The sequence below is a fragment of the Nerophis ophidion genome, linkage group LG08 (assembly GCF_033978795.1).
Source record: "Nerophis ophidion isolate RoL-2023_Sa linkage group LG08, RoL_Noph_v1.0, whole genome shotgun sequence".
Taxonomy (NCBI): Eukaryota; Metazoa; Chordata; class Actinopteri; order Syngnathiformes; family Syngnathidae; genus Nerophis; species Nerophis ophidion.
The window spans coordinates 75,341,237-75,368,957 of record NC_084618.1 but is presented as its reverse complement, the minus strand read 5'-3'; the positions used below and the strand labels follow the sequence as shown (position 1 = coordinate 75,368,957).

Below are 27,721 nucleotides of genomic sequence, written 5' to 3'. Positions count from 1 at the left end.
TACACATACATATATATATATATATATATATATATATATATATATATATATACATATATATATATATATATATATATATATATATATATATATATATATATGTATATATATATATGAAATACATTTTTTTTAAAACCTCCAAACATTAATAAAAAGGCGATAAAACCTTCATACCCTAAAAAAAAACTTTGTTAAAAAATAAACAATTAAAAATATATGAATTTACATTTTCTTATATTATTTCTATAAATATTAACCTATAGTTAAACACAATGATACATTTTTCATTTAAAAAAATATATATTTTTAGGTAATATTGTTAAAATAACAGTTTACTTTTGGATCATTTTTGTTAGGTCATACTAATTAATTTTTCAATAAGTCACTAAATCAGTCAAATACAAAATAAATTAAAAAGCAACACAACACATGTATTATAGAATAAAATAAAAAATAAACTTAAAAAACTATTGAAAAAAACTGCTTTCATGTTTTCTGATTTTAGTTACCTTTTTTTAATAGCAATGGTAAATTTTATATGCAGCACAATATAAAAATGAAAAAAAAGTCACTTTAAAAAATATATTTTTCCCCCTCATTGGTGAATTGCTTTTGAGATTTGTTTTATAATGACTAAAAAAAATAATTAATAAATACTATTTTTTAAAGTAATGTCACTTTGTTGTAAAGTCTATTAAATTATTATTATTTTTAAAAATGTTTGTATAAAATATTTTTTAAAAAGCACACAAAGGAGATATTTCTTTATAACAGTAACAACGTGTAAATATGGTTTAACTGCTTTAAAAATATGCCAAATTATTTTAAATAAATTAATTGAAAAATAAAGTGTGCCTGTAATGAATCTAAAATCATTATCGATAATAATCAATAACGACCTGGTGTTAAAATACAATGAAAACAGTCCACTTATCAATGTAACTTTTACAACCATTTGCTCCAACATTCTCTCCTCACTCTGCTAACATTTCAGGAAGATGACGCCGGAATTATTTTGGGTGAGGGGCTGAAGCGCTGATGTTAAAATAGCCGGAGAGGTTGCCGGGTAGATTATGGCAGTGGCCGCGGAGGAGGAGGAAGAAAAAGAGGAGGACGACGACGTTTGTGTGGCTCGTACTTTTGAGACGTGAGGAGTTTGAAGATAAGGCAAGTCTCTGACATCTTATTTTGTAGTTTGCACTTTCAATATCATATTCATGTGATTTTTTTTTTTTTAACGAATGAACTGCGTATAAAGCACATGAGAAAAGACGACACATTAGCAAAAAAAGAAAAAAAAGTGCATTTCTTCTAGAGATGTTCGATAATGGCTTTTTTGTGAATATCCCGATATTTTCCAACTCTTAATTACCGATACCGATATCAACCGATACAGATATATACAGTGGTGGAATTAACACATTATTATGCCTAATTTTGTTATGACATTAAACAATGTGACAAGGTTTTCCAAAATAAATCAACTCAAGTTATGGGAAAAAATGCCAAAATGGCACTGCCATATTTATTATTGAAGTCACAAAGTGCATTATTTTTTTTTAACATGCCTCAAAACAGCAGCTTGGAATTTGGGACATGCTCTCCCTGAGAGAGCATGAGGAGGATGAGGTGGGCGGGGTAGGGAGTAGCAGGGGTGTATATTGTAGCGTCCCGGAAGAGTTAGTGCTGCAAGGGGTTCTGGGTATTTCTTCTGTTGCGTTTATGTTGTGTTACGGTGCGGATGTTCCCCCGAAATGTGTTTGTCATTCTTGTTTGGTGTGGGTTCACAGTGTGGCACATATTTGTAAGTTGTTTATACGGCCACCCTCAGTGTGACCTGTATGGCTGTTGACCAAGTATGCCTTGCATTCACCTGTGTGTGTGCGAAAAGCCGTAGATATTATGTGACTGGGCCGGCACGCAAAGGCAGTGCCTTTAAGGTTTATTGGCGCTCTGTACTTCTCCCTACGTCCGTGTACACAGCGGGGTTTTAAAAAAGTCATACATTTTACTTTTTGAAACAGATACCGATAATTTTGAAACCGATAATTTCCGGTATTACATTTTAAAGCATTCATCGGCATGTCTAATTTCTTCCCATGCGTATTGCATCTTTAATTAGAGCAGGAAGGACGGGTTGGCCTTAAGAAAGCCAACATGGCCTCCCGCCGTCATCGGGGGACATGTGACTGTGCCTTGCGGGCGTGAGCAGGATCAATAAAAACCAGAAAACGCTCTGCAGGACACATGTGTCTCAGCTCCTCTTCCACACACGCCGGTGAAGCCATGGCGTGCGTGCGAGTGAACAAGCACGTTTTCAGGTCTCTTTACAAAGACCTTCTGACTTTGGAATGCACTGATATTTTTTTCTAATTACACAGTGCATTTATTTACTTGGCTTATAAAGCAAGTAAATAAATGCACTGTGTAATTAGAAAAAAATATCATATGGATATTAAAGTCCCCCATTATAATTATATTATCAGCGTGCATCACTAGATCAGCAACAAACTCTGAGAATTCATTGATAAAGTCCGAATAGGGCCTAGTCAACCGTTGACTAGGGTTGCAAAATTCCGGAAATATTCAAAGTTGGAAACTTTCCAGGGGAATTAATGAGAAATTAATGGGAATGAACATTGAATGCAGGGCTTCACGGTGGCAGAGGGGTTAGTGCGTCTGCCTCACAATACGAAGGTCCTGGAGTCCTGGGTTCAAATCCAGGCTCGGAATCTTTCTGTGTGGAGTTTGCATGTTCTCCCCGTGAATGCGTGGGTTCCCTCCGGGTACTCCGGCTTCCTCCCACTTCCAAAGACATGCACCTGGGGATAGGTTGATTGGCAACACTAAATTGGCCCTAGTTTGTGAAAGTGAGTGTGAATGTTGTCTGTCCATCTGTGTTGGCCCTGCGATGAGGTGGCGACTTGTCCAGGGTGTACTCCGCCTTCTGCCCGATTGTAGCTGAGATAGGCGCCAGCGCCCCCCGCGACCCCTAAAGGGAATAAGCGGTAGAAATGGATGGATGGATGAACATTGAATGCAACATGCTAGATCTTGCAGCATGATTATTAGCTAAAACAATCTGATTTAATGCAAATTCAGTCGAATTTCAACCCTGCACTGTGCATTCCTCCATTACATGTGCAGTGCATTCTTCCATCACATGCACAGATAATTCTCAGCATGTTACACACTACAGGCCACACTAGTATTTGAGCCCAAGGACTTCATCCAGTCAGGTAAGTTTTGATGATATTACTTGGGTAAAATTTTTTGATCTATGGTATTTAAGTTTAATAGAGGTGTAATTGTTTGTTACTTTATGACTGTAGACTATTCTCAGACTTCCACTCAAGCTAGCTAGCTGTTTCTTTACTCGTTAAACTATTTTGGGGCCAATATCTCTAGCGAGCTAGGTTTATGCACCACCACAGTCTCGTAAAGAACGGAAAATATTTCTCCGTTAGCCATGATGCTAATTTTCTCTATGTTAAATCCCATTCATTTATGCTAACAACGTTAGCGATCCGAATTTACCTTTTTTTTGGGATCTGTAACTAGCAAATACTAAATCAAAAGGTGTAGTTTCCTCTAGCTTCTGTTCTGCTAGCAATTCTGTTGTCATACAAGAATCGTTATGGTTTAAACCCCCGTAATATCTACCCAACATAAGCTTGTAGCTCGAGATTGACATTACCGATTGTTATAATTTTTCACGTGTGTGAGCAAACGCTAAAACCCTCAATCAATCAATCAATGTTTATTTATATAGCCCCAAATCACAAATGTCTCAAAGGACTGCACAAATCATTACGACTACAACATCCTCGGAAGAACCCACAAAAGGGCAAGGAAAACTCACACCCAGTGGGCAGGGAGAATTCACATTCAGTGGGACGCCAGTGACAATGCTGACTATGAGAAACCTTGGAGAGGACCTCAGATGTGGGCAGCCCCCCCCCTCTAGGGGACCGAAAGCAATGGATGTCGAGCGGGTCTAACATGATACTGTGAAAGTTCAATCCATAGTGGCTCCAAGACAGCAGTGAGAGTCCCGTCCACAGGAAACCATCTCAAGCGGATCAGCAGCGTAGAGATGTCCCCAACCGATACAGGCGAGCGGTCCATCCTGGGTCCCGACTAAATGATAAGTTACAAGTTTTATTATAATAATGAAAGTCCTTTTCATGAGGTTATTTTCGAATATAGGTGATTTTGGTCCACTCATAACTTGTTCTCCATGAGCTATGTTCTAGTAAAACAAGAAAAAAAATATATAAAAAATTAGGGGTATTTTATTTGAACTAAGCAAAATTATCTGCCAATAGAACAAGAAAATTTGGCTTGTCAAGACTTTGCAAAACAAGTCAAATCAGCTAACTTCAATGAACCCCAAAATACCTTAAAATACGTATATTCTCACTAATAACTGTACTACTATACGAGTACGTATTTTCTAGTGTTTCATTGAAAATAAAACAGCTAAGTCCATTTGACTTTCATCTGGTTTTATATGAGACACAATTTCGCCACATTTAGTGTGTGTGACAAACATTGGTACTTTACCTTTGTGTCAAAGTCATGATTTTTTTTTTTTTTCATGCTTGCAATTAGAAATTATTACTTTAAAAAAGTAGTTTTATACTTGTGAGTGTTGATGCCACAGCCTTGCAAAACAGTTGATGTTCTAGTTTCAAGCATCCATCCATTTTTCTGCCGCTTATTCCCTTTGGGTTCGCGAGGGGCGCTGGTGCCTATCTCAGCTACAATCGGGCGGAAGGCGGGTTGCACCCTGGACAAGTCGCCACCTCATCGCAGGGCCAACACAAATAGACAGACAACATTCACACTCACATTCACACACTAGGGACCATTTAGTGTTGCCAATCAACCTATCCCCAGGTGCATGTCTTTGGAGGTGGGAGGAAGCCGGAGTACCCGGGGAGAACATGCAAAGTCCACACAGAAAGATCCGGAGCCCGGGATTGAACCCAGGACGACTCAGGACCTTCGTATTGTGAGGCAGAGGCACTAACCCCTCTTCCACCCTGAAGCCACAAGCATGTTTCAAGCCTGTTTTACTCAATATCAATCAATCAATCAATCAATGTTTACTTATGATGACTATGAGAACCTTGGAGAGGAGGAAAGCAATGGATGTCAAGCGGGTCTAACATGATACTGTGAAAGTTCAATCCGTAATGGATCCAACACAGTCGCAAGAGTCCAGTCCAAAGCGGATCTAACACAGCAGCGAGAGTCCCGTTCACAGCGGAGCCAGCAGGAAACCATCCCAAGCGGAGGCGGATCAGCAGCGCAGAGATGTCCCCAGCCGATACACAGGCGAGCAGGGGTCATCTATGTTGCTGCTCCTCGATCTTAGCGCTGCTTTCGATACCGTCGATCATAATATTTTATTAGAACGTATCAAAACACGAATTGGTATGTCCGACTTAGCCCTGTCTTGGTTTAACTCTTATCTTACTGATAGGATGCAGTGTGTCTCCCATAACAATGTGACCTCGGACTACGTTAAGGTAACGTGTGGAGTTCCCCAGGGTTCGGTCCTTGGCCCTGCACTCTTCAGCATCTACATACTGCCGCTAGGTGACATCATACGCAAATATGGTGTTAGCTTTCACTGTTATGCTGATGACACCCAACTCTACATGCCCCTAAAGCTGACCAACACGCCGGATTGTAGTCAGTTGGAGGCGTGTCTTAATGAAATTAAACAATGGATGTCCGCTAACTTTTTGCAACTCAACGCCCAAAAAACGGAAATGCTGATTATCGGTCCTGCTAGACACCGAACTCTATTTAATAATACAACTCTAACATTTGACAACCAAACAATTAAACAAGGCGACACGGTAAAGGATCTGGGTATTATCTTCGACCCAACTCTCTCCTTTGAGGCACACATTAAAAGCGTTACTAAAACGGCCTTCTTTCATCTCCGCAATATCGCTAAAATTCGCTCCATTCTGTCCACTAAAGACGCTGAGATCATTATCCATGCGTTTGTTACGTCTCGCCTCGATTAGCGAGAGTCCCGTTCACAGCGGAGCCAGCAGGAAACCATCCCCAGCGGAGGCGGATCAGCAGCGCAGAGATGTCCCCAGCCGATACACAGGCGAGCAGGGGTCATTTATGTTGCTGCTCCTCGATCTTAGCGCTGCTTTCGATACTGTCGATCATAATATTTTATTAGAACGTATCAAAACACGAATTGGTATGTCCGACTTAGCCCTGTCTTGGTTTAACTCTTATCTTACTGATAGGATGCAGTGTGTCTCCCATAACAATGTGACCTCGGACTACGTTAAGGTAACGTGTGGAGTTCCCCAGGGTTCGGTCCTTGGCCCTGCACTCTTCAGCATCTACATGCTGCCGCTAGGTGACATCATACGCAAATACGGTGTTAGCTTTCACTGTTATGCTGATGACACCCAACTCTACATGCCCCTAAAGCTGACCAACACGCCGGATTGTAGTCAGCTGGAGGCGTGTCTTAATGAAATTAAACAATGGATGTCCGCTAACTTTTTGCAACTCAACGCCAAAAAAACAGAAATGCTGATTATCGGTCCTGCTAGACACCGAACTCTATTTAATAATACAACTCTAACATTTGACAACCAAACAATAAAACAAGGCGACACGGTAAAGAATCTGGGTATTATCTTCGACCCAACTCTCTCCTTTGAGGCACACATTAAAAGCGTTACTAAAACGGCCTTCTTTCATCTCCGCAATATCGCTAAAATTCGCTCCATTCTGTCCACTAAAGACGCTGAGATCATTATCCATGCGTTTGTTACGTCTCGCCTCGATTAGCGAGAGTCCCGTTCACAGCGGAGCCAGCAGGAAACCATCCCAAGCGGAGGCGGATCAGCAGCGCAGAGATGTCCCCAGCCGATACACAGGCGAGCAGTAGATGACCCCTCTTCCACCCTGAAGCCACAAGCATGTTTTACTCAATATAGCTAATAAAATCTCAGCAACAAGCTGTAATATCTTACTGAGATCATTTAGGGCCAAAACCCTTAAAATCGGGTAAAACACCAACATAAAATCTGCTTAGTGAGAAGAATTATCTTAGACAGAAAATAAGCAAATATCATCCTTATTTGAGACGTATAATCTTACTTAGATTTCAGTTTTTGCAGTGTATTGTATGTCTGGGTGGGGGTCCTGCTTTGGAAATAATTTCTACCCCTTTCAGAGATCACTTTTAGTTCTTCTTAAAACATTCACATGTTGCACAATGAGATGTACGCTTGGTATAAAGCAGGGGTGTCGAACTCAAATACAGAGTGGGCCAAAATTTGAAACGGAACAAAGCCGCGGGCCAAGGTTGAACAAATTAACCTTTTAATAGGGACCCGAACAAGTTTTTCAATAAATATTGAACAAGCAAGGCTTATATAACTTTAGTGACATGCAAAATCCAGTTTCAAATAATAATAAAAATAATAAAAAAAATATCAATGGCATATCAAATAAAATTATAAATAAAAATGTTATGCCTTTTTTTCTATTTGCAATCTTCTGAGGTAAATATCCATTTTTTTTCCCACAGGCTAATAATACATTTGAAAATAAAATAACAATAATGAATGAACCAAACATTCAAGCCTTGAAGTAGCAAGAGAAAATGCATGAATAAAACGTTAATTATTGGTCAGTTTGCCGGAAGTTTCCAGGAAGAGTTAGTGCTGCAAGGGGTTCTGGGTATTTGTTCTGTTGTGTTACGGTGCGGATGTTCACCCGAAATGTGTTTGTCATTCTTGTTTGGTGTGGGTTCACAGTGTGGCGCATATTTGTAACAGTGCCCTCAGTGTGACCTGTATGGCTGTTGACCAAGTATGCATTGCATTCACTTGCGCGCGTGTGTGTGTAAAAGCCACAAATATGTGACACGCTGTTAGTATGGAGGAAAAGCGGACGTGACGACAGGTTGTAGAGAACACTAAAGGCAGTGCCTTAAATGCACGCCCCCAATATAGTTGTCCAGGTGGAAATGGGTAGAAATTCGGGAGAATGGTTGATTTTCGGGAGGGGCACTGAACTTCGGGAGTCTACTGGGAAAATTAGGAGGGTTGGCAAGTATGAGTATTAGCGGTGAATGCGGTGTTACAGCGGCACCGACACTGTATAACACCGGCGGGCCAGCTCTAATGCTAAATTGATATTGCCGCAAGGGCCAAATTAAATTACACGGTGGGCCAGATCTGATATAAAGTGTACATTCCTGTCACTTTCTGTCTGTAAAATATATATTTTTTATGAGCATTTCTGTAATTTACTGACAGTATTTCATGATTTATATCCATAAATTAACATTCTTAATAAATAGCAGTAGAATAAGCACACATCTGATTGGGTAGTCATAGTGTAAAGACCTTTTGTGTGGTGTTGGAGTTGTCCGACTTTTTGTGTGAGCAAACGCAAAAAACCCTTTCGGGGATCACTTTTAGTTCTTAAGACATTCACATGTTGCACAATGAGACGTCAAACTTATTTTAGGTCAGGAAAATCTGTGCACACGCAGGCCGGTGTCATGATCCGCTGTTCGGATCATGTCGTATTCTGGTTTTGTTATGTTTTTGTATTACAGCCTGTTTGGTTATTGTCTTCCTTAGTTCCTGGTGGCACTTCCTGTTTGTTTCCGTTGCCTTAGCCACGCATTAGTGTCACCTGCATCTTGTTTTTTACGCACTCCTGCCTCGTGGTTATCATCCTTATTTAAGCCTGTTTTTTCCGTTTGCTCAGTCTCGCATTCTAGTTTCTGTTCCATGCAACAGGTGACGATGCTGATTCCCGATTGTGGTAAGGAACTGTTTTTTGTACTTGCTAGCTTCCGCGCTATGCTTCCTTTGTTTGTTCCCTAGCTCACATGCTAGCGCTTTTAGTTCTTTCCAGCTCCCATGCTAGCTCTGTTTGTTTTGCCTTTAGTGCCTCGTGCAAGTTTTTCTGTTCCTAGATTGTTTCCTTAGTGTAAATAAATCATCATTTCTTACCTTCACGCTGTGTCCAAGTCCGACTGCATCTTTGAGAGAACGAACCCGCACCACAATGCCAGCGAAGCGTCACAGCCGGACTATTAAAATCATGACATCAAAACAAAAACAAATAATGACAACTTCAGATTGTTTTCTTTGTCTTACTTTGGCCAAAAATAGAACAAACACATTCAGAAAATATTACAATAAAAATATGGAAAAAAAATACCGGGAGCGGTAAAGTTTAGATTCCATGAAGGAAAGAAGAAAGTAAATACATTTACATATGCATAAAAATGTGTTTTCTTTTGTATTGTTGTTTTTAATGAAATAACATTTATGACAACCTTTTTCCAAAACTCAATATAGAATGAGAGATATGACAGGATAATGCATACATTTATCATTTGTTTTCAAAACAGGTGGACCCCAAAAATGTACTGTAGGACCTCATTTTGAAAATTCCTAGCACCAACACTGATGGATTGGTTTTGATTGATTGATACTTTTATTAGTAGATTGCACAGTACAGTACATATTCCGTACAATTGACCACTAAATGGTAACACCCGGATAAGTTTTTCAACTTGTTTAAGTCGGGGTCCACGTTAATCAATTCATATTGGTGCGTGCAAAACAGCAGCAGGCGGCTGTGGCCTGCGGGCCGGTTCTTACACTAATTAAATATCAGGCCATACATCATTCATTCGTGGGCCGGATCTGACATTAAAACATTTTTGTTGTAAGTTTGAATTATTTTTTTTGAACCATTTTCATTTTTATTTTATTCACTCAAAAATCATGAATTTAAAGCAAGCTGAAATAAATATAAACGTATAATATTTGAAATAGAGATTTACATTGTTTTTTCCTAATGTCCCTTTTGTTCCATTAATAAACACTTTTGATTGAAATGCATATTTTCTGTTGTCACTGTTCTAAAACTAGATCCCATCCACCCATCCATTTTCTACCGCTTATTCCCTTTCGGGGTCGCGGGGGGCGCTGGCGCCTATCTCAGCTACAATCGGGCGGAAGGCGGGGTACACCCTGGACAAGTCGCCACCTCATCGCAGGGCCCCAATTCCCTTTAAATTAAAATGACTTACATTTTTTTACAAATCTGTTTTGAATATCGGTTGGTAGAATTCTTCTATATGATTTATAGATCATTTTTAGAGTATGGTATTCCGCCAGTTCTTTATATTTCAGTACGTTCAACTGTTTAAATACGTAAATGAGGAGTGAATTAATTTTGGGTTTTCACTTATAGTCGATAGAAAAGCGCTATATTAATGTAATCCATTATTAATATTATCGTTATTATTTTTATTACTATTACTACACTTGTCAGAATAATTGTATCTAACTTTGTGTTACATTGAATTCATCTCGCCCTGCGAGAGGACAAAAGCTGTCTTTGATCCTAGCAAGCAAAAGGCTTGTAAAACTCCACTGTGTAGGATGGGGAGCGACATGAGGGTGTCGGTTTCTTTGATGTATTGTAATCCACAGGAAGGTTTTGACATTACCCGAGATGTTCAGGCACCTTTTCTTTGAACTGTTTTACGACCTATTCTTTGAACTGTTTTGTAACCAAAGGCAATGGCTGTTTACGACCCCCCCTCCCTTAAAAACAGCTTTTGCCATGTAATCAGGGGAAGTCCAAATAAAAGAGGAGGCGTACAATCTTTCGTCAGAGCGTGGTGGAACATAGTACAAGGGTACAGGTGTACGCGCTCTCCTCATTGAGCCAAATTTAATTCTGTCTCTGTTTGATTCCTTGCTTCTTGTCTTGTTTAATCGATGTCATCAGTGTTTGAACCCGACAAATGTAATTCTGTCTCTGTTTGATTCCTTGCTTCTTGTCTTGTTTAATCGATGTCATCAGTGTTTGAACCCGACAAATTTAATTCTGTCTATGTTTGATTCCTTGCTTCTTGTCTTGTTTAATCGATGTCATCAGTGTTTGAACCCGACAAATTTAATTCTGTCTCTGTTTGATTCCTTGCTTCTTGTCTTGTTTAATCGATGTCATCAGTGTTTGAACCCGACAAATTTAATTCTGTCTCTGTTTAATTCCTTGCTTCTTGTCTTGTTTAATCGATGTCATCAGTGTTTGAACCTGACAACGCTACTGTATTGTAATGTTGGTCACTATGCTGGTACTAGGAGAGCCAAGTGTTTTTCTGAGGTGGTATTTGGTAAAAAAAAAAGTTTGAGAACCACTGCTGGAAGGCATTGGAGATTCGTAAAAAAATGTTTTTTTTACCTGATCATTGCAGAGAAAGTGGAGCATCAGGTCATGCCTCGAGGTCTGAGGAGCTTAGAGAGCCCGGAAGGCGGACCTAGCAGGTACGAGAGCCCCCCGGCGTCGGAACTGCAGCGGCTGATGTGGACCAAGAAAGGCAGCGAGAGTCACCACATGGACCAGGTCCAGTCGAGGATCTACTTGGGAGACATGTGAGTTTTTTTGTACAACTGCAATAATACGCAGGGGAAATACCACAAACGTTCTGTCTTCAGGCGTGCGGCCAAAGACAAGAGGAGCCTGCAGGCTCACCGCATCAGCCACGTGCTCAACGCCGCCCACGGCAAGTTCAACGTCAACACGGGCGCCGCGTTCTACCGCGACACCAAGATCACGTATCACGGCGTGGAGGCCTTCGACATGGTGACCTTTAACCTCACGCCCTTCTTTTACCCGGCAGCTGACTTCATCAAGAGAGCTCTGGGCTCACCCACAGGTGAACCTTCGCCACGTCCCCAGTCGACAAATCTCAATTCCAGTTCGCATTTTTGCGAACTTTCTAGGCGCCGAGCTGACTTTCAGGTGCAAACGTACAATAGAAAATGACATAACAAGTAGCAAACTGAATCGGTAGCTCAAAAAGTTGTTCAGATTGTTCGATTTGCATTCATGTTAACGGGGTTTTAGTGTTTTGCGGAACAGTGTCTCCGATCTTGTAACGTTAACGTTAACAAGGGTTTTAATGTTTGCGGAAAATTGTCTCCGATCTTGTAACGTTAACAAGGGTTTTAATGTTGTCTCCGATCTTGTAACGTTAACATTAACGAGGGTTTAAGTGTTTTGCGGAAAATTGTCTACGATCTTGTAACGTTAACACTAACGAGGGTTTTAGTGTTTTGCGGAACAGCGTCTCCGATCTTGTAACGTTAACATTAAAGAGGGTTTAAGTGTTTTGCGGAAAATTGTCTCCGATCTTGTAACGTTAACACTAACGAGGGTTTTAGTGTTTTGCGGAACGGTGTCTCCGATCTTGTAACGTTAACCTTAACAAAGGTTTTAGTGTTTTGAGGAACAGTGTCTCTGATCTTGTAAAATTAACATTAACAAGGGTTTCAGTGTTTTGCGGAATAGTGTCTCCGATCTTGTAACGTTAACGAGGGTTTTAGTGTTTTGCGGGATAGTGTCTCCGATCTTGTAACGTTAACAAGGGTTTTAGTGTTTTGCGGAATAGTGTCTCCGATCTTGTAACGTTAACGAGGGTTTTAGTGTTTTGCGGAACAGTGTCTCCGATCTTGTAATGTTAGAGGGTTTTAGTGTTTCGCGGAACCTGTACCTTGTAACTTGTAACTTGTAACGTCACCATTAACTTGGGTTTTAGTGTATTGCGGAACAGTGTCTCTGATCTTGTAAGGTTAACGAGGGTTTTAATGTTGTCTCCGATCTTTTAACGTTAACATTAACGAGGGTTTAAGTGTTTTGCGGAAAATTGTCCCCGATCTTGTAACGTTAACACTAACGAGGGTTTTAGTGTTTTGCGGAACAGTGTCTCCGATCTTGTAACGTTAACCTTAACAAAGGTTTTAGTGTTTTGAGGAACAGTGTCTCTGATCTTGTAACATTAACATTAACAAGGGTTTCAGTGTTTTGCGGAATAGTGTCTCCGATCTTGTAACGTTAACGAGGGTTTTATTGTTTTGCGAAAAATTGTCTCCGATCTTGTAATGTTAACGAGGGTTTTAGTGTTTTGCGGAACAGTCTCTCCGATCTTGTAACGTTAACGTTAACAAGGGTTTTAGTGTTTTGCGGAACAGTGTCTCCGATCTTGTAACGTTAACGTAAACAAGGGTTTTAATGTTTTGCGGAAAATTGTCTCCGATCTTGTAACGTTAACATTAACGAGGGTTTAAGTGTTTTGCGGAAAATTGTCTCCGATCTTGTAACGTTAACAAGGGTTTTAATGTTGTCTCCGATCTTGTAACGTTAACATTAACGAGGGTTTAAGTGTTTTGCGGAAAATTGTCACCGATCTTGTAACGTTAACAAGGGTTTTAATGTTGTCTCCGATCTTTTAACGTTAACATTAACGAGGGTTTAAGTGTTTTGCGGAAAATTGTCTCCGATCTTGTAACGTTAACACTAACGAGGGTTTTAGTGTTTTGCGGAACAGTGTCTCCGATCTTGTAACGTTAACCTTAACAAAGGTTTTAGTGTTTTGAGGAACAGTGTCTCTGGTCTTGTAACATTAACATTAACAAGGGTTTCAGTGTTTTGCGGAATAGTGTCTCCGATCTTGTAACGTTAACGAGGGTTTTAGTGTTTTGCGGAATAGTGTCTCCGATCTTGTAACGTTAACAAGGGTTTTAGTGTTTTGCGGAATAGTGTCTCCGATCTTGTAACGTTAACGAGGGTTTTAGTGTTTTGCGGAACAGTGTCTCCGATCTTGTAATGTTAGAGGGTTTTAGTGTTTCGCGGAACCTGTACCTTGTAACTTGTAACTTGTAACGTTACCATTAACTTGGGTTTTAGTGTATTGCGGAACAGTGTCTCTGATCTTGTAAGGTTAACGAGGGTTTTAATGTTGTCTCCGATCTTTTAACGTTAACATTAACGAGGGTTTAAGTGTTTTGCGGAAAATTGTCTCCGATCTTGTAACGTTAACACTAACGAGAGTTTTAGTGTTTTGCGGAACAGTGTCTCCGATCTTGTAACGTTAACCTTAACAAAGGTTTTAGTGTTTTGAGGAACAGTGTCTCTGGTCTTGTAACATTAACATTAACAAGGGTTTCAGTGTTTTGCGGAACAGTGTCTCCAATCTTGTAACGTTAACGAGGGTTTTAGTGTTTTGCGAAAAATTGTCTCCGATCTTGTAATGTTAACAAGGGTTTTAGTGTTTTGCGGAACAGTGTCTCCGATCTTGTAACGTTAACGTAAACAAGGGTTTTAATGTTTTGCGGAAAATTGTCTCCGATCTTGTAACGTTAACATTAACGAGGGTTTAAGTGTTTTGCGGAAAATTGTCTCCGATCTTGTAACGTTAACAAGGGTTTTAATGTTGTCTCCGATCTTGTAAAGTTAACATTAACGGGGTTTCAAGTGTTTTGGGGAAAATTTTCTCCGATCTTGTAACGTTAACAAGGGTTTTAATGTTGTCTCCCATCTTTTAACGTTAACATTAACGAGGGTTTAAGTGTTTTGCGGAAAATTGTCTCCGATCTTGTAACGTTAACACTAACGAGGGTTTTAGTGTTTTGCGGAACAGTGTCTCCGATCTTGTAACGTTAACCTTAACAAAGGTTTTAGTGTTTTGAGGAACAGTGTCTCTGGTCTTGTAACATTAACATTAACAAGGGTTTCAGTGTTTTGCGGAATAGTGTCTCCGATCTTGTAACGTTAACGAGGGTTTTAGTGTTTTGCGGAATAGTGTCTCCGATCTTGTAACGTTAACAAGGGTTTTAGTGTTTTGCGGAATAGTGTCTCCGATCTTGTAACGTTAACGAGGGTTTTAGTGTTTTGCGGAACAGTGTCTCCGATCTTGTAATGTTAGAGGGTTTTAGTGTTTCGCGGGACCTGTAACTTGTAACTTGTAACTTGTAACGTTACCATTAACTTGGGTTTTAGTGTATTGCGGAACAGTGTCTCTGATCTTGTAAGGTTAACGAGGGTTTTAATGTTGTCTCCGATCTTTTAACGTTAACATTAACGAGGGTTTAAGTGTTTTGCGGAAAATTGTCCCCGATCTTGTAACGTTAACACTAACGAGGGTTTTAGTGTTTTGCGGAACAGTGTCTCCGATCTTGTAACGTTAACCTTAACAAAGGTTTTAGTGTTTTGAGGAACAGTGTCTCCGATCTTGTAACGTTAACCTTAACAAAGGTTTTAGTGTTTTGCGGAACAGTGTCTCCGATCTTGTAACGTTAACCTTAACAAAGGTTTTAGTGTTTTGAGGAACAGTGTCTCTGATCTTGTAACATTAACATTAACAAGGGTTTCAGTGTTTTGCGGAATAGTGTCTCCGATCTTGTAACGTTAACGAGGGTTTTAGTGTTTTGCGGAATATTGTCTCCGATCTTGTAACGTTAACAAGGGTTTTAGTGTTTTGCGGAATAGTGTCTCCGATCTTGTAACGTTAACGAGGGTTTTAGTGTTTTGCGGAACAGTGTCTCCGATCTTGTAATGTTAGAGGGTTTTAGTGTTTCGCGGGACCTGTACCTTGTAACTTGTAACTTGTAACGTTACCATTAACTTGGGTTTTAGTGTATTGCGGAACAGTGTCTCTGATCTTGTAAGGTTAACGAGGGTTTTAATGTTGTCTCCGATCTTTTAACGTTAACATTAACGAGGGTTTAAGTGTTTTGCGGAAAATTGTCCCCGATCTTGTAACGTTAACACTAACGAGGGTTTTAGTGTTTTGCGGAACAGTGTCTCCGATCTTGTAACGTTAACCTTAACAAAGGTTTTAGTGTTTTGAGGAACAGTGTCTCTGATCTTGTAACGTTAACAAGGGTTTCAGTGTTTTGCGGAATAGTGTCTCCGATCTTGTAACGTTAACAAGGGTTTTAGTGTTTTGCGGAACAGTGTCTCCAATCTTGAAACGTTAACGAGGGTTTTAGTGTTTTGCGAAAAATTGTCTCCGATCTTGTAATGTTAACGAGGGTTTTAGTGTTTTGCGGAACAGTCTCTCCGATCTTGTAACGTTAACGTTAACAAGGGTTTTAGTGTTTTGCGGAACATTGTCTCCAATCTTGTAACGTGAACATTAACGAGGGTTTTAGTGTTTTGCGGAACAGTGTCTCTGATCTTGTAACGTTAACATTAACAAGGGTTTTAGTGTTCTGCAGAACATTGTCTCCGATCTTGTAACGTTAACAAGGGTTTTAGTGTTTTGTGGAACATTGTCTCCAATCTAGTAACGTGAACATTAACGAGGGTTTTAGTGTTTTGCGGAACAGTGTCTCTGATCTTGTAACGTTAACATTAACGAGGGTTTTAGTGTTTCACGAAACAGTGTCTCCGATCTTGTAACGTTAACGTTAACGAAGGTTCTAGTATTTTGCGGAACAGTCTCTCCGATCTTCACACAAACTGGCTTTTTGAAACTTTTGGATTACATTTGTTACGTTAACGTGGGTTTTAGTGTTTCGCGGAACAGTGTCTCCGATCTTGTAACGTTAACATTAACGAGGGTTTTAGTGTTTCGCGGAACAGTGTCTCCGATTTGTAACTTACCGTTAACGAGGGTTTCAGTCTTTTGTAGAACATTGTCTCCGATCTTCGTACAAACTGGCTTTTTGAAACTTTTGGATTGCATTTGTTACATTAACGAGGGTTTTAGTGTTTCGCGGAACAGCGTCTCCGATCTTGTAACGTTAACGTTAACGAGGGTTTTAGTATTTTGCAGAACAGTGTCTCCGATCTTCGCACAAACTGGCTTTTTGAAACTTTTGGATTGCATTTGTTACATTAACGAGGGTTTTAGTGTTTCGCGGAACAGCGTCTCCGATCTTGTAACGTTAACGTTAACGAGGGTTTTAGTATTTTGCAGAACAGTGTCTCCGATCTTCGCACAAACTGGCTTTTGGAAATTTTTGGATTGCATTTGTTACGTTAACGGGTGTTTTAGTGTTTTGCGGAACAGTGTCTTTGATCTTGTAACTTAATGTTTACGAGAGTTTTAGTGTTTTGCAGAACATTGTTTCCGATCTTTGTACAAACTGGCTTTTTGAAACTTTTGGATTGCATTTGTTACGTTAACAGGGGTTTTAGTGTTTTGCGGAACAGTGTCTCCGATCTTCGTACAAACTGGCTTTTTGAAACTTTTGGATTGCATTTGTTACGTTAACGGGGGTTGTAGTGTTTCGCGGAACAGCGTCTCCGATCTTGTAACGTTAACGAGGGTTTTAGTGTTTCGCGGAACCGTGTCTCCGATCTCTGTAAAAAACTGGCTTATTGGAAACTTTTGGATTGCATTTGTAACGTTAACGGGGCTTTTAATGTTTTGCAGAACAGTGTTTCCGATCTTGTAATGTTAACGTTGAGGAGGGTTTTAGTATTTTGGAGAGCAGTGTCTCCGATCTTGTAACGTTAACCAGGGTTTTAGTGTTTTGCAGAACAGTGCCTTCGATCTTGTAACGTTTACTAGGGTTTTAGTGTTTTGCAGTGTCTCCGATCTTTGTACAAACTGGCTGTTTTAAACTTTTCGATTCCATTTGTATGTTAACGTTAACAAGGGTTTTAGTGTTTTTCACAACAGTGTCTCCGATCTTGTAACGTTAACGAGGGTTTTAGTGTTTTGGAGAGCAGTGTCTCCGATCTTGTAACGTTAACAAGGGTTTTAGGGTTTTGCGGAACAGTGTCTCCTATCTTTGTAAAAACTGGCTTCTGGAAACTTTTGGATTGCATTTTTAACGTTAACGAGGGTTTCATTGTTATGCGGAACAGTGTCTCCGATCTTCGTACAAACTGGCTTTTTGAAACTTTTGGATTGCATTTGTCGCGTTAACGGGGGTTTTAGTGTTTCGCGGAACAGTGTCTTTGATCTTCTACAGATTGGCTTTTTGAAATGTTCGGATTGCAATTTTTTTTGGAGAACAGTGTCTTCGATCTTCCTAAAAACTGGCTTTTTGAAACGTTTGGATTGCATTTGTTGCATTAACTAGGGTTTTAGTGTTTTAGTGGGTATGTCTTCGATCTTCGTACAAACTGGCTTTTTGAAACTTTTGGATTGCATTTGTAACGTTGAGGAGGGTTTTTGTGTTTTGCGGAACGGTTTCTCCGATCTTCGTACAAACTGGCTTTTTGAAACTTTTGGATTGGCTTTGTAACATTAACGAGGGTTTTAGTGTTTTGCAGAACAGTGTCTTCGAACTTCTACGGACTGGCTTTTTGAAATGTTCGGATTGCAATTTTTTTTGCAGAACAGTGTCTCCGATCTTCGTAAAAACGGGCTTTTTGAAATGTTTGGATTGCATTTGTAACGTTAACGAGGGTTTTAGTGTTTTGCGGAACTGTGTCTTGGATCTTCTACAGACTGGCTTTTTGAAACGTTCGGATTGCAATTTTTTTCGCAGAACAGTGTCTCCGATCTTCGTAAAAAAATGGCTTTTTGTAATGTTTGGATTGCATTTGTAAAGTTAAGGAGGGTTTTAGTCTTTTGCGGAACAGTGTCTCCGTTCCTCGTAAAAACTGGCTTTTTGAAACGTTTGGATTGCATTTGTAACGTTGAGGAGGATTTTAGTGTTTTGCGGAACAGTTTCTCCGATCTTCGTCCAAACTGTCTTTTTGAAACTTTTGGATTGGCTTTGTAACAATAACGAGGGTTTTAGTGTTTTGCAGAACAGTGTCTTCGAACTTCTACAGACTGGCTTTTTGAAATGTTCGGATTGCAATTTTTTTTGCAGAACAGTGTCTCCGATCTGAGTAAAAACTGGCTTTTTGAATCGTTTGGATTGCATTTGTAACATCAAGGAAGGTTTTAGTGTTTTGCGGAACAGTGTCTCCGATCTTCGTACAAAGTGGCTTTTTGAAAGGTTCGGATTGCAATGTTTTTTTGACGAACTCTCTCCGATATTTGTAAAAACTGGCTTTTTGAAACTTTTGGATTGCATTTGTAACGTTAACGAGGGTTTTAGTGTTCAACACTTCCTCAGTCTTTTTTGCCAAAACAAAAGTGTGTTTTGCGGCTCTTTTGAAACATGTTGCAGGCGTCAAACTCCAAATGAGCTAATATTTGCAAAAACAACAACAAAGTTTTCCAGTTGGAACGTTAAGTATCTTGTCTTTGCAGTCTATTCAATCGAATATAAGTTGAAAAGGATTTGCAAATCATTGAATTCTTTTTTTATTTTACCATTTACACAATGTGCCAACTTCACTGGTTTTGGGGTTTGTGCATGGCTACGTTTTAATCATTTTGTACAATGTTCTCGTACTTTATCGAATAGAATTACCAATTTATTCTCTTGTAATGCTCCTACATATATGTCGGAACTGGAATATCGTATTTCGGACCGAAGTCCAATCTGGAAAAAAGATTTTCATGTGGCTTGCGTTGATAAAAGAGCCGCGGTGTGTTAGCCTTTTCCTGGCTTTTGTTGTGGGTCTGCACGAGTGGTGGTTGTGCGACATGACAGTAATGGGATGAGGCCTCTTCCTTCACACTCTGACTGAGCTGAGGGCCGTGGGGGGGCTGCGGCGTTGTGTGGCGGGAGCCCGCACTGTAATCCCCGACAAAAGTGCACAGCTGCCAAGACAGTTCAATTACGCGCTCCTGTGCGCCCTAATCCTCGCGCCCGCCCGATAAGGCGGCGAGGATTACCGTGTGTAGAAACATTTGATGCAACACATCAGTGAAAAACTTTTACTGGAGAGTTACGAGTCCCTTCTCCTTTCCCCTCGACTTTGACGGGATGTGTGTGTGTGTGTGTGTGACTTTTAATCCGCGGGAGAAGTCACAAATGAGTCAGTTAGACTAAAGTTGGCTGCAATAATCCGGTTGTAGCGAGGTTGTAAACGCAGACATGGAAGTGACGGAGGGTGGCTGAGCTGCACCAAGCCAGCATGGAACCTTCTAGCACAGACCTGGTCAAAATACGGCCTGTTAGGATTTTCAATCCGGCCTGCCGAACGTTCAATATCATTTTTTTTAGACCTTTAACATCAAAACTGTCGCCGCCATTATGATGTGCAGTGCTGTTTTTAAACCCCCGTAAGTATTGAACTATAGAAAGTATTTCAATTAGAGATGTCCGATAATGGCCTTTTTGCCGACATCCGATATTGTCCAACTTTTAATTACCGATTCCGATGTCAACCGATACCGATATATATAGTCGTGGAATGAACACAATATTATGTCTAATTTTGTTGCGATGCCCTGCTGGATGCATTAAACAATGTAACAAGGTTTTCCAAAATAAATCAACTCATGTTATGGAAAAAAAAATGCCAACATGGCACTGCCATATTTATTATTGAAGTCAAAAATTGCATTTTTTTTTCTAACATGCCTCAAAACAGCAGCTTGGAATTTGGGACATGCTCTCCCTGAGAGAGCATGAGGAGGTTGAGGTGGGCGGGGTCGACGTGTGTGTTGTAGCATGTCGGAAGAGTTAGTGCTGCAAGGGGTTCTGGGTATTTGATCTGTTGTGTTACGGTGTGGATGTTCTCCCGAAATGTATTTGACACTCTGTGGAGCAGGGGTGCCCATTACGTCGATCTCGGAGGGTGTGTCAGTCGATCTCAAGCCAGGCATTAAAAAATAGACATAAAAATGAGCAATCATCAATCATACCGAGACTTCACTTTCGTCAGTTGTTTAACATTCTCGGCACCCGAGGATCTTGTGAGATGACGCTGGCTGCTGCGAGCTCATATTTAAGAAAAAAATCACTAACAGGGCGGACGCAGAGAAACACATTTTATTTCTAGAGACTCCGTACCTACTGTCAAAACTCTAAAGACCGACTGCACAGTTCCTGTCTTCACCATAAAAGACCTGTTTCATCCTGCCTGTGCTAACAAAATAAGAGTCTCAGAAAGCTAGCGTGCACAAGCTAGCAAGCTACGGAGTTTGATGCCAATGTATTTCTCCCCCGCCCTCAGCGACCGCTTTCTCACTTGCTTGCCCACCCGCACAGTCACTGACGTCACTCACCTGCTGCCAGACATTAAAGGGCCACACACATATGCTACTCTCATAACAAAGTGTTTAAAAACGAGTATGCAAGTTGGACAAATGAGATGCCAAATCCAACCACTTTCATGTGGTATTGGACAGAAAGGAGGACTTTTTTTTTCCTCCATTTGAAAATGCGGACGTTATCAGCACCACTGTCTAATTCCAATCAATGCAAGTCATCAGAATCAGGTAATACACCAACTTATATTCTTGTCTTCATGAAAGAAAGGAATCTATGTGTGTTAAACATGCTTGTATTATCATTAAACACCATTAACTTGTTAACAAAAATGTCTCTTTCATAAATAAATAAATATAAATTATAAATAGGAATGAGGTAGATCTCCTCGACTTGGTCAATTGAAAAGTAGCTCGCCTGCAAAAAAAGCGTGAGCGCCCCTGCTGTGGAGCATATTTGTAAGTGTTAAAGTTGTTTATACCGCCACCCTCAGTGTGACCTGTATGGCTGTTGACCAAGTATGCTTTGCATTCACTTGTGTGTATGTGAAAAGCCGTAGATATGCGATAGGACCGGCACGCAAAGGCTTTAGGGTTTAATGGCGCTCTGTACTTCTCCCTACGTCCGTTTACCACTCCATACAGCGGTGTTTTAAAAAGTCAAACATTTTACTTTTTCAAACTGATACCCTTTGATGAGGTGGCGACTTGTCCAGGGTGTACCCCGCTTTCTGCCCGATTGTAGCTGAGATAGGCACCAGCGCCCCCTTGAGACCCTAAAGGGAATATGCGGTAGAAAATGGACGGATGGATGGAAACTGATACCGATCATTTCTGATGTTACATTTTCGAGCATTTATCGGCCGATAATATCGGACATCACTCATTTCAGTTTGTTTTCAGAGCAGCCGGCCTGAAACATGTGTCAGAAACAGATGTGGAAACACATTATTACAACACATTTCTGCATAAAAGTGATAATATATCATATAGTAGGTGTTTGCATTCATATTTTGCTGTTTGTTACATTTTTGTTGTGTTTTGCTTGATTGAAACATGTCTATCGAGGAGCTGGTCTGAGAAGTAAAAGAGGAGCGATGTTCATCCATCCATTTTCTACAGATTGTCCCTTTTTTTTGGGGTTGCATTTTTGTTGCGTTTTGCTCTGTCGATGAAGAGGGGGAGTGACGTTCATATGTTGTCAATATTCAGTGTTTTATCATTCATAGATAATATTTTTAATTCCATGTTCTTTTTCTGCGATGAGGTGGCGACTTGTCCAGGGTGTACCCCGCTTTCTGCCCGATTGTAGCTGAGATAGGCACCAGCGCCCCCTTGAGACCCTAAAGGGAATAAGCGGTAGAAAATGGATGGATGGATGGAAACTGATACCGATAATTTCTGATGTTACATTTTCGAGCATTTATCGGCCGATAATATCGGACATCACTCATTTCAGTTTGTTTTCAGAGCAGCCGGCCTGAAACATGCGTCAGAAACAGATGTGGAAACACATTTTTACAACACATTTCTGCATAAAAGTGATAATATATCATATAGTAGGTGTTTGCATTCATATTTTGCTGTTTGTTACATTTTTGTTGTGTTTTGCTTGATCGAAACATATGTCTATCGAGGAGCTGGTCTGAGAAGTAAAAGAGGAGCGATCTTCATCCATCCATTTTCTACAGATTGTCCCTTTTTTTGGGGTTGCATCTTTGTCGCGTTTTGCTGTGTCGATGGAGAGGGGGAGTGACGTTTAAATGTTGTCAATATTCAGTGTTTTATCATTCATAGATATTTTAAATTCCAAGTTCTTTTTCTGCGATGAGGTGGCGACTTGTCCAGGGTCTATCAGGCCTTCCGCCCGATTGTAGCTGAGATAGGCACCAGCGCCCCCTTGATACCCCAAAGGGAATAAGCGGTAGAAAATGGACGGATGGATGGAAACTGATACCGATAATTTCTGATGTTACATTTTCGAGCATTTATCGGCCGATAATATCGGACATCACTCATTTCAGTTTGTTTTCAGAGCAGCCGGCCTAAAACATGTGTCAGAAACAGATGTGGAAACACATTTTTACAACACATTTCTGCATAAAAGTGATAATATATCATATAGTAGGTGTTTGCATTCATATTTTGCTGTTTGTTACATTTTTGTTGTGTTTTGCTTGAATGAAACATGTCTATCGAGGAGCTGGTCTGAGAAGTAAAAGAGGAGCGATGTTCATCCATCCATTTTCTACAGATTGTCCCTTTTTTTGGGGTTGCATTTTTGTTGCGTTTTGCTCTGTCGATGAAGAGGGGGAGTGACGTTCATATGTTGTCAATATTCAGTGTTTTATCATTCATAGATATTTTAAATTCCATGTTCTTTTTCTGCGATGAGGTGGCGACTTGTCCAGGGTGTACCCCGCTTTCTGCCCGATTGTAGCTGAGATAGGCACCAGCGCCCCCTTGATACCCCAAAGGGAATAAGCGGTAGAAAAATGGACGGATGGATGGAAACTGATACCGATAATTTCTGATGTTACATTTTCGAGCATTTATCGGCCGATAATATCGGACATCACTCATTTCAGTTTGTTTTCAGAGCAGCCGGCCTGAAACGTGTCAGAAACAGATGTGGAAACACATTTTTACAACACATTTCTGCATAAAAGTGATAATATATCATATAGTAGGTGTTTGCATTCATATTTTGCTGTTTGTTACATTTTTGTTGTGTTTTGCTTGATTGAAACATGTCTATCGAGGAGCTGGTCTGAGAAGTAAAAGAGGAGCGATGTTCATCCATCCATTTTCTACAGATTGTCCCTTTTTTTGGGGTTGCATTTTTGTTGCGTTTTGCTGTGTCGATGAAGAGGGGGAGTGACGTTTAAATGTTGTCAATATTCAGTGTTTTATCATTCATAGATAATATTTTAAATTCCATGTTCTTTTTCTGCGATGAGGTGGCGACTTGTCCAGGGTGTACCCCGCTTTCTGCCCGATTGTAGCTGAGATAGGCACCAGCGCCCCCTTGATACCCCAAAGGGAATAAGCGGTAGAAAATGGACGGATGGATGGAAACTGATACCGATAATTTCTGATGTTACATTTTCGAGCATTTATCGGCCGATAATATCGGACATCACTCATTTCAGTTTGTTTTCAGAGCAGCCGGCCTGAAACATGTGTCAGAAACAGATGTGGAAACACATTTTTTCAACACATTTCTGCATAAAAGTGACAATATATCATAAAATAGGTGTTTATTACCCTTTGCATTCATATTTTGCTGTTTGTTACATTTTTGTTGTGTTTTGCTTGATTGAAACATGTCTATCGAGGAGCTGGTCTGAGAAGTAAAAGAGGAGCGATGTTCATCCATCCATTTTCTACAGATTGTCCCTTTTTTTGGGGTTGCATTTTTGTTGCGTTTTGCTCTGTCGATGAAGAGGGGGAGTGACGTTTAAATGTTGTCAATATTCAGTGTTTTATCATTCATAGATATTTTAAATTCCATGTTCTTTTTCTGCGATGAGGTGGCGACTTGTCCAGGGTGTACCCCGCATTCTGCCCGATTGTAGCTGAGATAGGCACCAGCGCCCCCTTGATACCCTAAAGGGAATAAGCGGTAGAAAATGGACGGATGGATGGAAACTGATACCGATAATTTCTGATGTTACATTTTCGGGCATTTATCGGCCGATAATATCGGACATCACTCATTTCAGTTTGTTTTCAGAGCAGCCGGCCTGAAACATGTGTCAGAAACAGATGTGGAAACACATTTTTACAACACATTTCTGCATAAAAGTGATAATATATCATATAGTAGGTGTTTGCATTCATATTTTGCTGTTTGTTACATTTTTGTTGTGTTTTGCTTGATTGAAACATGTCTATCGAGGAGCTGGTCTGAGAAGTAAAAGAGGAGCGATGTTCATCCATCCATTTTCTACAGATTGTCCCTTTTTTTTGGGGTTGCATTTTTGTTGCGTTTTGCTCTGTCGATGAAGAGGGGGAGTGACGTTTAAATGTTGTCAATATTCAGTGTTTTATCATTCATAGATATTTTAAATTCCATGTTCTTTTTCTGCGATGAGGTGGCGACTTGTCCAGGGTGTATCAGGCCTTCCGCCCGATTGTAGCTGAGATAGGCACCAGCGACCCCAAAGGGAATAAGCGGTAGAAAATTGGATGGATGGATGGATGGATGTCCTTTTTTTAAGTGTACATTCTGGGTGTCTCATTCAGTAAAAAAAATTTTTTTAATTCCATTCCGTTTTTAAGAGGGTCTGTCATAATGTTTTTAGCATTCAATCAGACATAATCGTGAGGTTAGTGCTCCTAAAAGTAGATATAACGTCCCCTGACACGTTTTTTGCTCTAAAATAATTGTCCAGGCCTGCCGTAAAGAGCTTTCATAAGAAGAAAGCAAAGGGACATTAGGAAAAACCCTATTTTCCCTAAAAGGAGCATTGAAAGTTTTAATTGAAAACTCAATTAATCAAAAAAATCAATCAATAAATGACTAAAATGACAAATCGCAGCAGCCCGAGACTAATCCCACTCCTCCGTCTTTAAGGAGCAAAAAGTAGCCTGCTAACTCTTCAACCCTTATTGTTTTGCTAGGTGGAGTGCTGGTCCACTGCGCCATGGGTCTCAGCCGCTCAGCCACCCTAGTCCTGGCCTACCTCATGATCCACGAGAGGATGACGCTCCCCGAGGCCATCAAGGCCGTTAGCGCCAACAGAAACATTTCGCCCAACGCCGGCTTCCTGCAGCAGCTGCGAGAGCTCGACAACGAGCTGCAGCGCCATCAAGGGGTCGGGAGGTGCGACGTGCGGACTTAAAGTTCCACTTCCAAGGTTGGAAGTGGAGTGAAATAAAAGAACTGTTTTGATTTCTTGACTCACTACCCATAATGCATTTTGTTTTGTTACGGCCTCCATTTTTTGAGAATTTAATTACAACTTCCCTTCAATTATTTGTTAGGATTTGAAGGTAATTGTGGTAATTCCACAAATGTCAAGTTGAAACACTGATGACGTCTATTAAACAGACAAGAAGCAAGGAATTAAACAGAGACAGAATTCAATTTAGCCCATTGAGGAGAATCCTCATTTGTAGTGGTCTTTCTTGAACTATTTGGAAAAAATATATAAAAATACCGTATTTCCTTGAATTGCCGCCGGGCATATAGTATGCGCCTGCCTTGAATTACTGCCGGGTCAAACTCGCGTCGCAAAATAATTAGCGCATGCTTAGTATTATCGCCTGGTCAAACTCGTGACGTCACAAGTAACATTTTCCCTGTCATCGTTTTCAATACCGGTAATTTGAAATCACATAAAGGGAAGAAGGTTAAGAGCTATTCAGTAGGATTGAATACCAGTATGCTAAAAAGAACAGTAAGTAGCTAAGTTTTATTAATATACCTGTGGAGCAGACGGTACGACAGACAGGCAGGGCACGCTGGAGCCCGGCCCAAGATGGCGGCGAGCGAGCGCAGAGGAGGAGTGGAAGAGCGACCAGGATTAAGGTTTTATTGAAAAATAAAGTGGGCTTTCTAAACATCAGATCTTTGTCTCCCAAAACGTTATTAGTCAATGAGGTCATTAGAGACAACAACCTTAACGTCATCGGTCTTAGCGAAACCTGGCTTAAACCAGACGACTTTTTTGCGATAAATGAGGCATCCCCTCCTAACTATACGAATGCGCATATTGCCCGTCACCTCAAAAGGGGAGGGGGTGTCGCACTAATATACAACGAAAACTTTAACTTTAGTCCTAACTTAAATAATAAATATAAATCGTTTGAGGTGCTTTCTATGAAGTCTGCCACACCTCTGCCTCTGTGCCTGGCCGTTATCTACCGCCCCCCAGGGCCCTATTCGGACTTTATTAGTGAATTCTCAGAGTTTGTTGCTGATCTAGTGACGCACGCCGATAATATAATTATAATGGGGGACTTTAATATCCATATGAATACCCCATTGGACCCACCGTGCGTGGCGCTCCAGACTATAATTGATAGCTGTGGTCTTACACAAATAATAAATGAACCGACGCATCGCAGCGGTAATACGATAGACCTAGTGCTTGTCAGAGGTATCACCGTCTCCAAAGTTATGATACTCCCGTATACTAAAGTAATGTCCGATCATTACCTTATAAAATTCGAAGTTCAGACTCATGTTCGGCAAGCTAATAATAATAATAACTGCTATAGCAGCCGCAACATTAATGCTGCCACAACGACGACTCTTGCGGACCTACTGCCCTCGGTAATGGCACCGTTCCCAAAGTATGTGGGCTCTATTGATAACCTCACTAACAACTTTAACAACGCCCTGCGCGAAACCATTGATAGTATAGCACCGCTGAAGTTAAAAAAGGCTCCAAAAAGGCGTACGCCATGGTTTACTGAAGAAACTAGAGCTCAGAAATTATTATGTAGAAAGCTGGAACGCAAATGGCGCACGACTAAACTTGAGGTGCACCATCAAGCATGGAGTGATAGTTTAATAACTTATAAACGCATGCTTACCTTAGCTAAAACTAATTATTACTCAAATCTCATCCGCATTAATAAAAACGATCCAAAATTTTTGTTTAGTACAGTAGCATCGCTAACCCAACAAGGGACTCCTTCCAGTAGCTCCACCCATTCGGCAGATGACTTTATGAAGTTCTTTAATAAGAAAATTGAACTTATTAGAAAGGAGATTAAAGACAATGCGTCCCAGCTACAACGGGGTTATAGTAACACAGATACGATTGTATATACGGCGGATACTGCAAATATCCAAAATAGTTTCTCTCGTTTTGA

The 27,721-nt window shown here is 40.4% G+C and overlaps 1 protein-coding gene across 3 annotated transcripts; it reads left to right on the top strand.

The window, feature by feature from the left end:
* Positions 1-1,028: 1,028 nt before the first annotated feature.
* LOC133558389 (dual specificity protein phosphatase 13B-like) lies at positions 1,029-25,798 on the top strand. 3 transcript variants are annotated; one of them, XM_061909741.1, is made up of 5 exons: positions 1,066-1,167; positions 8,811-8,835; positions 11,294-11,471; positions 11,535-11,755; positions 25,520-25,798. In XM_061909741.1, the coding sequence occupies exons 2-5, from the start codon at positions 8,817-8,819 to the stop codon at positions 25,738-25,740; spliced, it is 639 nt and encodes a 212-aa protein (XP_061765725.1). In that variant the 5' UTR covers positions 1,066-1,167; positions 8,811-8,816; the 3' UTR covers positions 25,741-25,798. The 3 variants fall into 3 exon arrangements, with proteins under 3 accessions (XP_061765726.1, XP_061765725.1, XP_061765724.1); XM_061909740.1 differs by having other exon boundaries at positions 1,090-1,167; positions 8,779-8,835; XM_061909742.1 differs by lacking the exon at positions 8,811-8,835 and having other exon boundaries at positions 1,029-1,167.
* The last annotated feature ends 1,923 nt before the right edge of the window (positions 25,799-27,721 follow it).